This window comes from Pituophis catenifer, unplaced genomic scaffold (genome assembly GCF_029215685.1).
Source record: "Pituophis catenifer annectens isolate HBS135680 unplaced genomic scaffold, rPitCat1.0.hap2 SCAF_3, whole genome shotgun sequence".
Taxonomy (NCBI): domain Eukaryota; kingdom Metazoa; phylum Chordata; class Lepidosauria; order Squamata; family Colubridae; genus Pituophis; species Pituophis catenifer.
Window position 1 is genome coordinate 42613926 of NW_027256883.1, and position 13409 is coordinate 42627334.

A 13409-nucleotide genomic window follows, 5' to 3' on the forward strand; every position below is an offset into this window, starting at 1 on the left:
CTTCACAAAGTGATAAGGCATAAGGAAAACATCTCTTAAAGCATTAAAGCAGCCATGTTCTCCACAGGTCTTGAGATAGCTGATTAGATGGCTTTCCTAGTTATCTGCCTGGGTGTGTCTGTGCCCAGCCACTTCATTTACCTTGCAATCCCACCTGCCTGGTCATTCTGACAAAGCTTTGACAAACAACTACACCAAAAGTTTAATACTTTAATTAATGCTTTAATACTTAAACTAAGGATATTTCCTTTGTACTGTTAATAAAATAGCTCTTCTGCCAGCTTTATTATGCAAATATTTATATACTTTTGCATTGAAAATATTTTGATCTTTCTGCTTCCTTTTGAGGCCTTCACACATTTTCTTGAAAAGTTGTTCAATTTTAGTCTTGAAATTTGATCAAAGTGAAAACTTACTTTCCTTAGAAATAGATGATAAAGTATTCTTTCATATTAAGAGATTTTCTTACCCATGAATAAAAAGAGCAACCTTTATTTCTTTCAACAGGGAAATCTTTCTTAAGAAATCGTTTGTTCAGGGGCCTTGATGCCTGGCCACCATCCTTTTGTGTGAGTATTTTATCTTTTTTTTAAATGAAGAAATCTAGTTCTTTTCTAAGAGTTTTAAATAAATAGCCTCCTATAGATACATACTATAGATATGTATAGTATTGGCAAACTTGTAAGTAAGAGATATATAGGCTTTTTATGCAATAATTTGTTTGTTGCCTTTCTTGTATTAATAATATAGATTGCTGTAAAATACTTCAAAATATTAATTGGTGTTATGTTCATTTGTATATGGCTTTAAATAACTATGAATTCATATTTATTGTAGTTTTGATTAATTTTCTGCAGTAATTAAATTTCTAAGTAAGGAAATATTGTACTGTGAAAACTGAATAGTTTTCTATTCTAGAACTGAATTTTTAAAATATGTGATTAACATTTACATGTTGATGACCCTTCACATGATGAGGCAGAACTAATAACTTAAATAATTGAATTTAAAAAATTACCATAGAAATGGGATAGGAATAAGAATTGTTCCTCTCCCCTTTTCCCTTGCTGGCAGATGGTAAACAGGAACACTTTTAAATCTCCCTGTTGGGACTGATCAGATTTCTGAATTAATTTCACTTACGTTAGAACTATGTGGGGCTTTTTGTAGCTTTACATTTCTGCGAGATGGTACTACATATTTAGATAATATATTTATTACAAGAGGTGAACAACCTGCTGCTATTCAGATGTTTGGGATTATAGCTGCTTGGGTACTCTTACAGAATTCAGAGCTGTATTACTTATTTTCACTGAGCTATCTACAGTAATTTAAATATATTTCCTATATAATTACAGTAATTCAGATCTTAAGAGTGTACAGTAAAAGTCAGATTTATTTTCCTTTGATGTGGTCTATTTCGAATTGTATTGTATTCAACAGTAAAGAACTGTAACTGCATCAGTTACATAATCAATCGCATTATTTTAATAGCAACAGGTTTAATCGCCACATATCTGACAGTGCTTTCTACATTTTGAATAACATTTAATGTAATGTAAAATATAAGCAATTATATAATCTCTGCATTAATATTCATTTTCCAAAATATTTTGTATAATATTTCTCCATTAATATGATCTGTGAATAGCATTTATAATCTGCTTTATCACAAATAATCTCCCTCTCCCTCTCCCCTCTCTCTCTCTCTCTCTCTCTCTCTCTCTCTCTCTCTCTCTCTCTCTCTCTCTCTCTCTCTCTCCATGAATGCCTCATATCCTCCAATCCTCCAGAGCAGATTGGAGTATTGAGAAGAGCCTGATGGAATGATACCTATTCATGACTACCAGAATGGAATTATTGATAAAATCCACTTTTAAAAAAATATTTAAACTCTCAGTTAGAACAACATATAAATGCAGCTATTAAGTGGCTGTTTATAGATTTTATGTGCCTGAATGTTTGCCTGTTTTAATTATGTATACATTTCTTTTTTATTTACAGACTCGAAAACCTCGCAGATTTGATGGTGAACTTCCTGATATTTCATTATCTGATTTGCAGTTTCTTCAATCCTTTTGTCCTTCAGAAGTACAACCATTACTCAGGTAAGGTATTATTTTAATTACCTGAAATAAAGAGCTTCTGCCAATAGAAAGAAATAAAATTGCAGATAATTATAGGAAAAATTGTTTTCCCCCTTCCCTTTCTGGTTCATGAATATGCAGCTAACCAAAAAGATACAGATTTCAGCAGTCTCTGTAAATGTTAAAAGACTATTTATATAGCATTTTTATAATAAGGTTATAATGTCTGTATATCAGATTTGTTAGAAATTAGGACTAATTTCAAAAGAGAAAAAAATCCATGTCAGAAATTCTGGGCAATAAACAAGAGAGAAACATTCCTGTGTTGTTCTTCTGTTATTTACATAGATTTATGTCCTGCAACTATTTACATGTGGGTTAAATATTTCACCCAGAGTCTTTTCAAATGGACAGTCACAGTAAATTTAATTAAATACATACATATATTAGAAGTATTTTTTAAATTAACATTTAAAGAATACTACTCCTTTTGGACTAAGTTCAGATTCTTTCCTGATTAAACTTACCAAAAGTATTTTCAAAGTATAAATAGTGAAATAGGATAGTTTGTTTGCTGAAGTTCTCCATCATTTTATCATACAATCTCTTACATGGCCTGGTTTAGCTAAGCTTGGAATTCAAGATTTAACGGCATCAGAATGAATGGTAGGAGTCAAATAAGAAATGTTATCCTTAAATTGTAATAAACAAGACAGAAGCTTTGCAATTAATTGTTCTCCAATGTGATTATAATATAATTTATTATTTGATAAGTGTAATCAATTTAAATTCTGTTGTATTTTTAAGGGTTCCCATACTTTGTGATTTTGAACCTCTCCACCAGCATGTACTTGCTTTACATAACCTTGTCAAAGCAGCACAGAGTTTGGATGAAATGTCCCAGACCATTACGGATTTGCTGAATGAACAAAAGGTAGAACTGAGTTATACATATGCAATTTTGTGAAAGAGCAAAACATCAGACCTTTGCAGTATTTAATTCTACAATAAAATCATTAAAGATTGGATTAAATCTAATGCATTGTTCGAAGGATACTCTGCTGAAAGGAAACTCCATATCCCCTATTTTTAATTCCCTGCTCCCTATTTATTGTTTTTATAAATAACTCAAAGTAGCAAATATACCTAATGCTCCTTCCTCCTATTATTTCCTCCAAAACAACTATGTGTGGTGAGTTGGGCTGAGAAAAAGCAACTGGCTCAAAATCACTCAGCCCACTTCCATTCCTATGATGGGATTAGAAGTCACAGCCACTGGCTTCTGAATTGTTGACTGTCCAGCAAGTCTTGAAACAAGAAGATGTGGAAAATCAGGTTCAGGAATCCATGTAAGCTCAGCACCATTTTTGATGGCTGGGGAATGTCCTTCTATAGATGATCTATGTTCATTTCATAGAGCCATAGGGATACAGATAGTCCTTGACTTAAAACTGTTGATTTAACAATGGTGAAAAGTTACAGCTTCCTGTAACTTTAAAGTAACTAAATAACTAAATAAATAACTCCTGTAAAGTTATTTATGACCTGTCCTCAAAGTTGTGACTATCACACCACCCTTGCAGTCACATGGTCACAATTCAGGCATTTGACAACAGGCTCACATTTACCACTGGTTGCAGCTTCCTGCAGTCATGTGATTGCAATTTGCAGCCTTTCCAGCCAGTTTCTGACAAGCAACATCAAGTGGGGAAGCCAAAGTCATTTAATAGTAATTTGTTCAATGACCACAGTAAAAATGAGCATAATATTGGGCTTGGTCACGTGGTGATTGCTTTACAATCACACTAATTTATGATGGAAATTCTGGTCCCAGTTGTGGTTGTAAATCAAAGACTAGCTATATGTATAAGAAAATTGTAGCATCTAGACTTTTTCTTTACATCTGTTTCCCCTAGTTTGCCTAGCTTCACTCTAAATTTTCATGATGACATGAATACAATAAAATGTTAAGATTTTTGCAAGATTTGTATGCATTTTCATAACAATTAAAAGAAACACTATATAAACATTAAATAGAGAAATGGCCAGATGATTCTCTTTGATCTTTGTCTTCTTAGCAAATAGTTATGACTGGAGAAATAATATTCTTCAAGGATAGTCTTTCTCAACTAAATGCCCTCCAGATTTGTATGTCATTAAAGGTCCTACATGGCTGTTGCATGGTTTAAAATTCAGTTGCATGGTTTAAAATTTGTTTAGATATTTGGAATGTTTTTAAAGAACAAAAGATCCTTGTATGAATTGTATAAAAAGTCCTTTTGGGAATGTTGGCCTCTCCTGAACAGTGTCAGTTGTATACTGGAAAATGTAATGTGGTGGAGAATTAACCAATGGAAAGATATAATATTATGACTGGCACTCATTTGCACACTATCGCTCCGCATAATGAAAATATAAATTTTGAAAGTCCCTTTTAAAAACGGTACTGATAATTAATATTTCTTCTATTCAGAATTCAGAAGGGAAAAAAAGTGTTCAAAATGGTCTAGATTAGTCAAGTAATACCTCGTGGTAAACCCTTAAATCTTTTTCTGGCATGTGGCTACTCTAAGAGGTCTCCCATAATTATTCACAGGATTCTGAGTTCTATTTGTTCTAATAGAAGAAGTTAGAACAAACTAAATTATTATTAAAACAATCCTGGTAAATCACCATCCTTCATCTTAGGCCAAAAGCATAATGGAATAAAAAACTTTTTTATCCTACTTATGAAAAGCTAGCCTCAGTTTAACTGATTGTTGATTAAGATGTGAGTTACTGTTGCTGGGAAATCCTGGTTAGTGGAGCCCTAATTGGTACACCAAATAGAGATAGGGGAAATCCTCACCACAGTTTCTACATGGTGTTTAAAAATGAGCTATAAGTTTCCAACACCTTCAAATATTGTACCAACCCCTTCTGGGGAATACAGCCACTTCAGAATAAGTACTCTGATAATTTGTTAGGATACCATAATGTGGGATACATATAGTCTTAATGGGGATTCAGATACATCCACAGATCATTTGTTTAATTGTAGCCAAGTGGTTGTTTTTAGAGAAAAGCACAATTCCATTGGTAATTTGTGGTACTTTAATTATTCAATTACAGCCTTCCAGATGTTGTAGACTGCACTTCCCATTATTGTTTGCATGCTAGACTTGATGTGCATTGGAATTTAATAAGATCTGGATGTCATATTGGCATCTCAGTTTAAAATGTTAGAAGAACAGTTTCCAGAACAATTTTATTTCAGTACTTAAAGTGATGCGTTGTATACTAGTAGATTCAAGTTTACCTACATTAACATAAAATGTAAAGTTTTCAGGGTAATGAGATATCTTGGAAAAGTTTGCCTCAGCAGTCTTAAACTCTTTCAGAGATTCTTGTACTCCTGTTTCTATTTTTAAGAAGAAAACTCTTTCCTGGTTATTTCTGTAATTGTGAATTGGAAAGCATCAGACCATCCTCTAGTTTTTATTCAAAATCAGATTTTTAACTACAAATTTAGAAATGCACAGCAGGCTTGGCTTTTATTAGAACTGGCATATGGAAAGATGTAGCTAGCTTTATTTATTTATTTGTTCAATTTCTGTAGCTATCGGTGTCAATCAATGACTGAGAAGCTTACAGTTCAAAATCTATGCTACAATTAAAACAATAAGTGTTTTAAAATAATACCAAAAATATAAAAAATCCAATAAATAAATATATACAGCAACCGAGATACTTGGCCAGTTAACATTAAAGCCAGGAAATGGGGCCCTTGATGCATTTAGCACTCCTTGGGAATATAGCCAGGTTTTTAGAGCCCTAAAAAAGACTAACAACTTTATTGGTGTAATACTTGAATTTGAAAATATATGCACAGGTGTGTTTAGCTTTTCCATGTGTTATGTTTCATGCAACATTGATATATATATCCATAATTTCATTGTATGGTGTTGTAATGTGCATTCTGTGCCATATTAAAAGGAAATACTGTGTTTGAACTGATTTTTTTCCTTCTATGCTGCCAATTTATTATATAATCAGTCCAAATAATTAGCAATAGCACTTAGACTTATATACCGCTTCACAGTGCTTTTACAGACTTCTCTAAGCGGTTTACAGAGTCAGTGTATTGCCCCCAACAATCTGGGTCCTCATTATCTTTTTTGTTTGTTTGTTTGTTTATTTGGGCTCTTCTATTAAACATGTAACATTTACAGTAGTTTATACTTATGCAAGTTTATATTCATGGCTAGATTTCACTGATAATTTATATGCTTTCACTTAATAAAATTGTAATCTGATGCAATATAGCTATTATACCTTGCTTTAAAAAAATCAGTATAATAAGTGCACTTTTATAATTTTCTATTAGTTTAACTCAACCTGTCTGACTATTCTGACTTATGATGTGTTGCCAAATAAGAATTTTCTGGTAAACACTTAGATTTCCTCTTTCTCATAAAAGCTGCTCCTGCATTCAGTAGCTGCTTTTAAACTGTTATGAGCTTTTAGGCATGACCATTTCTCTAAAAGATACAAAAAGCTTCATAAACCCTATGGCACGTGTGGGAGTATATTTGAGTTGGGGCCTGTATTGGGAATTGTTAGGAAAGAATATTATTTTAACTCTTACTTACTTTTTATTCTTATAGGCTTCCAACAGTCAAGCCTCGCCACAATCTATCACTACACCAAGAATGGAAAATACAACAGGAATAACAATTGCTACCTCTCCTAAAACTCCATCACCTCTCAATCTTCAGGGTCCTCTTTGCCCTTCTGTGTGTCCTCCAGCTCCTTTAGAAGAATTGTCTCCAGACAGTATTGATGCTCACACATTTGATTTTGAAACAATTGCCCACCCAAACATAGAGCAAGCTTTTAAACAAGAATCTTTAGATTTGGACTCATTGGCCGAAAGTCCAGAATCTGATTTTATGTCTGCAGTGAATGAGTTTATAATAGAAGAAAATCCATCATCTCCAAATGTGATAAGTGACCCTCAAAGTCCAGAAATGATGGTAGAATCCCTCTATTCCTCAGTTATCAATGCAATAGATAGTAGGAGGATGCAAGACACAAATATATGTGTAAAGGATGCAGTTTTAGAAAATCCTGCTCTAAATGTTTACATGGACAAATGCAGAGATGTTGCCCAAGAGTCTCAGTTAAATTTAATGAATATCAAAGAAGACCTTTACCACTTTAGAACATTTGTAAAAAAAGAACAGTGTAACTTTTCCTCTTCTTTAAAATGTACTTCGGTAGAAATAAGGAATATTATAGAGAAAGTCAAATTTTCTCTTGAAAAATCTTTAAAGGATAAGCATCAAAAAGAACTACAGTCTGTAAAAACTGAATATGAAAGTAAAATAAATATTTTAGTTGAAGATAGTGAAGAAAACAAAAAAAAGATTGCTAAATTACATTGTGACTTAAAAGAACTTGAAGAAGTTTTACATGACAAAGATAATGAATTTGAAATAGTAAAGAATGAAAAGGAAGCAGTTGTGTTCTTACAAAATGAAAAAGATCAGAAATTGATTGAAGTGGAATGCCAAATGAAGAAGCTGTATCATGAAATTAAAGAACTGACAGAGTCACGTGAAAGAGTATTAGACAATTTGAAAAAACTTAATGTTGAAAATGAGGAAAAATTGCAACTTCTGAAAGCAGAATGTCAAACTATGGAGCAAGATCACCTAAAGGAATTGGAATCTAATCTACATGTCAGACATATGCAAGAATTTGAAGAATTAATAGGCAAACACAATGAATGTTTAGAGAAGTTAAAAAAAGAACATCAACACCAACTTGAAAAACTGCAGGAATCTCATGCTGCTAATGTCTTTGAAAAAGAACAACAGATTGAGGAATTAAAGATTAAGGTTTCTGAATTATCTGACTGGAGATGTAAGCTCGAAGTTGAACTTGCCTTGAAAGAAGCAGAAGCAGATGAAATGAAAGTACTTATCGAAGCAAACAAAGCTCAGCAGCAAAATAATCTTAGAACCCTTGTTGACAAAGAAACTGAAATGCTAAGAAAAGAGACTGATAAATTAAGGCATATAATTCAAGTTAATAACGATGAATATCAGGTAGGTCTAGCAGATCTGAGGACTATAATAACAGTTGAGAAAGATCACTGCATTTCAGAATTAATTGACAGGCATGAAGGAGAAGCAAATTTGCTTAGAATAGAATTGGATAAAACAACCTCCTTGCATCAGAAAGCACTGGAAACAGAAAAAAACCTGGAAGAACAAATTAAAGAATTGCAAGGTAAGCTGGAATTAGAATTGAATGCTGTACAGAAACAAAAAGAAGAGCTTTTAGCTTTGCGTGAACAGCAGAAGAAATATGAAGACACTATTGAGAAACTCATAGAAGAAAAAGAACTATTAATAGCTGCCCATGAACAAGACAGGAAAGAGATGGTACAGAAACTCAGTTGTGAAAAAGAAGATGCAGTACAAAATGCTCTTAAAGACTTTGAATTACAGAGGGATGCTGTTGAAAAAGAACTTTTGGAAAAAATCCAGCAACTTGAGATGCAAGTTAATCAGAGGTATTGTATGAATTAGGGTACCTTCTAATATTTTAAATAACAACAACCACCCTGAATATATTTTGTATGAGTTGAAAAAATAGAATATAAAATTACAGGAGGATCTCTTCAGTCAGTTTGCTTGTCTGTTCGCTCAACCAGCCATATATTTTTCCCACAGATATCATCAGCCTATCTCTTATGCTAACATACAAATCAATTTTTATTCCAATTATTTCATGGGTTATTCTAAGGAAATGAGTTATTAGTTATTTTCTCTAAATTTTAATACTGAATGACATGTTATTTCAAACCATCCCATATTTGGCCACATATTGCTTTGGATTTATACTGCATTATCCTAGTGGATCGAAGACATTGGGATTTCTTTTAGAAATGGTTGCACATTAAAATTTTCTCCCATATTAAAAAGTTGCCATCACAAGAAGGTTATTGAAAAGCTTTCCCTTTGATGTGGAAAGTTTTTTCATAGAAGAGGTATTTTTCAAACAAATGATTATATGTAGATTTAACTGCTCATATGTATTTGAAATATCTATACCTACAAATTATTGACAAAACATCTTGTACTCCTTGTTGGGTAAAACTTTGAATTTCTAGTTACTCCTGCAAAATGTTAATCAAATTGTTATTTGCTTTTATCCCCCACATATCCAAAGCTGTTGTATTAGGAGTCATACGAGCTATGTTTCAACTCATGCTTATTTTTTTTTTTAATGTAACGGTCAGATTTATTTTGTGAGTCGAGCTTATATAAATTAGCGTAAGCTTTGGTAAAATTGTGCTATCTGTTTGAAAATGAACAAAATTGTATAGTTGAACATAATTCAGTACTTGCTATTTTCTAACTAGTCTAAATAGTAGTTTTAATCTACATACTGCTAAAACAGTCATGCCTGTAGCCTTTATGTGGGCAGATGGTCATAGATCAAGTCAGCCAAGGTAACTTAAATGGGTTATCTTACAGAATGCATCCAAAATCCCATGGACTCCCATGGAATTGAAATTCAGCAAATTTTATAAAACATTTTGTTGCATAAGTTTATCATAAAACATTTTATGATATAATAAAACATTTCCTGTGGTCAACTTCTGATGTTTGTGCTCTTCAATTCAACAAGGGCTACTTTTAAGGCAGATACAGTTAAATATCTCCTTGTATTTTTAAGGAGTTTTCAGTACTTTACTGTCATTGTTGAAGGCAATGAGGAATCTGGTAAGGAAATATCTCTAAAACCCACCATGTCACAGGTTGTTGTTTAACCTTTTAAAGGCAAGGTAATGAGTGCTTTACATGTTAAAAAAGCACTTTAAGCCATCGTAATGCATTGTGTCGCCCTGCATGGTCATATGATCATGATCTCAATGCTTGCCAACCTGTTCATATTTACGACTGATTGTCCAAGCATAGTGATCATATGATTGCCATTTGCAATCTTCTCTGCCGCTTCCCCAGAAAGTCAATGGAAAGCCACCAGGGAAGTTTCCAAGATGCTATTGTCTGCTGAGAGGACTTCTTGTTTTTGGGGCTGGCTGAAAGAATTCCTGCTGGAGGGAATTTCAGTTCTGTATGGAGTTTATACTCTCCCCTGGAAATCCTGAAGTTCTGTTCCTGCACCCTAATGAATAATTTTTCCCCAGTGGAAAGAGGAGAAGGGAAATTGTTTGCCAGGCTGCAGGCATGGAGCTTCATTTTAGTTCATTCCTGCAGCCTGATGAAGAATCCCCCCCCCCGCCAACTCAGGGCTCTCCCACACACTTCCAAGGCACCTTATGCTCCTTACCTGGGCCTCCATCCACTTAACTACTCCGTCACAACCAGGAGTGACAGGATTGCTGTTATTGAGTGAAATAATCACATGGTCATCTTGCTTAAGAGTCACTTCTGCTCAAGGTCCGAGATTCTAGTCCCCACTTGAAATAAAAAAGATTATAATTGATGGAGTTGTAATTCACATAAGATCTCCTATTAAGATTATTTTAGATTTAGATTAGATTATTTTATTTATGTTAAACAGAACACAAAGCACAAACCATTCTTGAAAACTTGTCTTAGTTTTACAAGAAATTTAGTAAGAAGTTAAATGTTTGAAGAAAATATGATATGGGCCTTTGTTGTAGCAAAAAGTTTTAGTTTTTAAAATTATGATAATAAAATATAAACCTGAGAAGTGCAAAAGTTTCTCAAAAATGGATGTAGATTGTATATGGCATCAAGATGAAACACTTGTAGGCATCTCCAATTCAATTTAGTTGAAATTGGTGAAATAAAGGGATATGCTAAATACATGAGTAATTATATAGAATTAATCTGCTATTGATTAAATGACACAAATGTGAAAGTATTATAATTTATTTCTGTCTATATTCATATTTGATTGAATATCCAGATCTCTGAATATTTTGTTTTAATAAATGCATGAATAATCCTACAATACATTAATTTGTAATATTTAATGAATAAAAGTATTTTAGTCATATTTTCAGACATTTCATAAACTGAGCTTGCATGGGGAACAATGCATATTTAAAATAATAATAATTATTTTTTTTTTAAATTTGATTTATATGCCGCCCTTCTCCGGAGACTCAGGGCGGCTCACAATGCGTTAAGCAATTTTGATAAACAGAAGTAATAAATTGCTACATCATAAAATCAGACAAAAGCATAAACAATTATTCTTTCAAATCATTTTACCTAATAAAAAACAGTAATGTTATTTTTTCCATATTTTATTTCCAGAGGAAAATACCTGTACTTTCCAATTCCAATACCTGTACTATAAAAGATATGTGTATCTTTTAAGAGCAAAAATTTTTATTTAGATATTCTTTATTTTCGAAAAGAAAGCAAAAACAGTTTGTTGTAGACTCAAAGACACTTTTTCAAAAGTCAGCTGGACCATGTTTTGGATGAGAAGCAAAACAATTTCTTCCTCAAGGGAAAAAACATTTCCCTTTTGAAAAAACACCATTGATCCAACCATGACCTGGATGACTGAGTATCTCAGTTCATTGTAGAAGTTTGAATTTTCCCAGAAAGATGGCCTTCATTAAGGTTCTTTAACTATATACAACTCTTGCCGTTATCAAATATTATAATGCCAAAATCACCCAGTTATAAATTGAAATTCCTTGTTTTTGTCTAAACAAAATGAATACCATTATTTATTAAAGTTTCCAGTTAACAATTTATTTTTAATCAAATATTTCTTATAATTCTCTCTGTGCAAAGTAGCATCACTAATAGATCCCATGCTTTTTCATTCATTCATTTCATTCATTCATTCTAATTTAAATTGTTCAGTTTTGAAATTTCAGTCAGGAAGCATGTTAAATGAATTTATTCATTGTTCCAGGATGTTCTTTTTTTTAAATGTACCTTGTTGCAGTTTATGTCTATTTTTCTAAGCAATGTTTTTTTCAAATATATATTACAAATAGTTAAAATTGTATCTGTCACTGAAAGATAAAATGAAGATACAGTGTTAACTATTTTATCATCTAGAGGGTTTTTTTACCTAGTTTCAGACAATGATAACATTTTCATAGCAAAACAGATAGTTTTGAACAAACATCTAGGGTTTTTTTTTTGACAAATTTTGGTTTGAAGAGAGTTTCTTAAAAAAGGTAATACTCAAAGATTATTTATCCTTCCACCTTTTTCCCAGATATGTTCAACATACCTAGGGTAATATCTAGCATACCAAATTTATCTAAAAAAAATTACAACACTGAATTTAAGATATTTTCTCACAAAAGAATGATTGCTCACACAAAAGAAGACACGTGTAGACATACACACCATAGAGCATTTGTTCCTTAACTATGTTCTTTGCATCTAGATAAAATTAAATAGAATTATCCTCCGATTTACAGGTAAATTAGGAAAAATTACAGATTTTTCAGGAAACTAGTACATTCAATATGTAATTTGTGTTTGTGTATTTATTTAGAACATTTGCATATCATTTATTTGTAAACTTTTAAAGCAGTTTACAGTTGTTTCCATTTAGTTCTGGTGCTCTCATTTTTAACATTGTAGCATGCTGAAACTATGAAAATAAACTTCGACCCTTGGGTACTTCTGTCATGCACATTTCAACACAGGACTTCAGCAAAGGAGTTACATGGAATTACTGGTATAATACTGGAAGTTTGATGAGAGGGCAAATTTACAAGCTAGGGCTTGTAGGAGAACTCTGCTAGTTCTCAGACATGGTAGAAAATGAATTATTCTTCAGATTATGATTAAAAGAGAGGGAGAACAAATATGGTATAATTTGCATGTATTTTCCCCTGGGATAAGGCTATAAAAATAATGGTTAAATGTAGATAGATAAAGTAGCTCTGGAACAAACCCAGTAAGATTGGAGGTCATTAGGTTGGTTGAAACACTTTGCTCACTGTACTCTTATGTATAGTGCTAGCAAATGTTAATTAGCTGCAGTGTATAGCGATTATATTTCATCTAACAATATAGCAAGACACTGAATAAAAATAAATCAAGGAAGAAAAATCCAGAGATGTTAAACCAAACCTCTTAAACAAATATATATATTAATAGCTGATCAACTATACAGTCCAAGAATATGGGATGATAATTCTTTTTTTTTCTTGCAACAATATGCTCTTAATTTTGAATCACTAGTAAGTACGTTGAGTAGATGTCCTATGACAATTAAACAGCTTGACCAAGCTTATGAGTATCCACATTTAAATCCTCAAGATTAAAAAAATCTGTAGTTGACTTTAATTAC

At 32.4% G+C, this 13409-nt stretch overlaps 1 protein-coding gene across 1 annotated transcript in view; it reads left to right on the forward strand.

The window, feature by feature from the left end:
• Positions 1–13409, forward strand: part of RB1CC1 (RB1 inducible coiled-coil 1) — a 51056-nt gene that overhangs the window by 23513 nt on the left and 14134 nt on the right. Inside the window, exons 12-15 of the mRNA XM_070940543.1 lie at positions 508–569; positions 2005–2108; positions 2895–3021; positions 6734–8649. Of these exons, the coding sequence (XP_070796644.1) occupies positions 508–569; positions 2005–2108; positions 2895–3021; positions 6734–8649 (2209 nt within the window). The remainder of the gene's footprint in view (positions 1–507; positions 570–2004; positions 2109–2894; positions 3022–6733; positions 8650–13409) is intronic.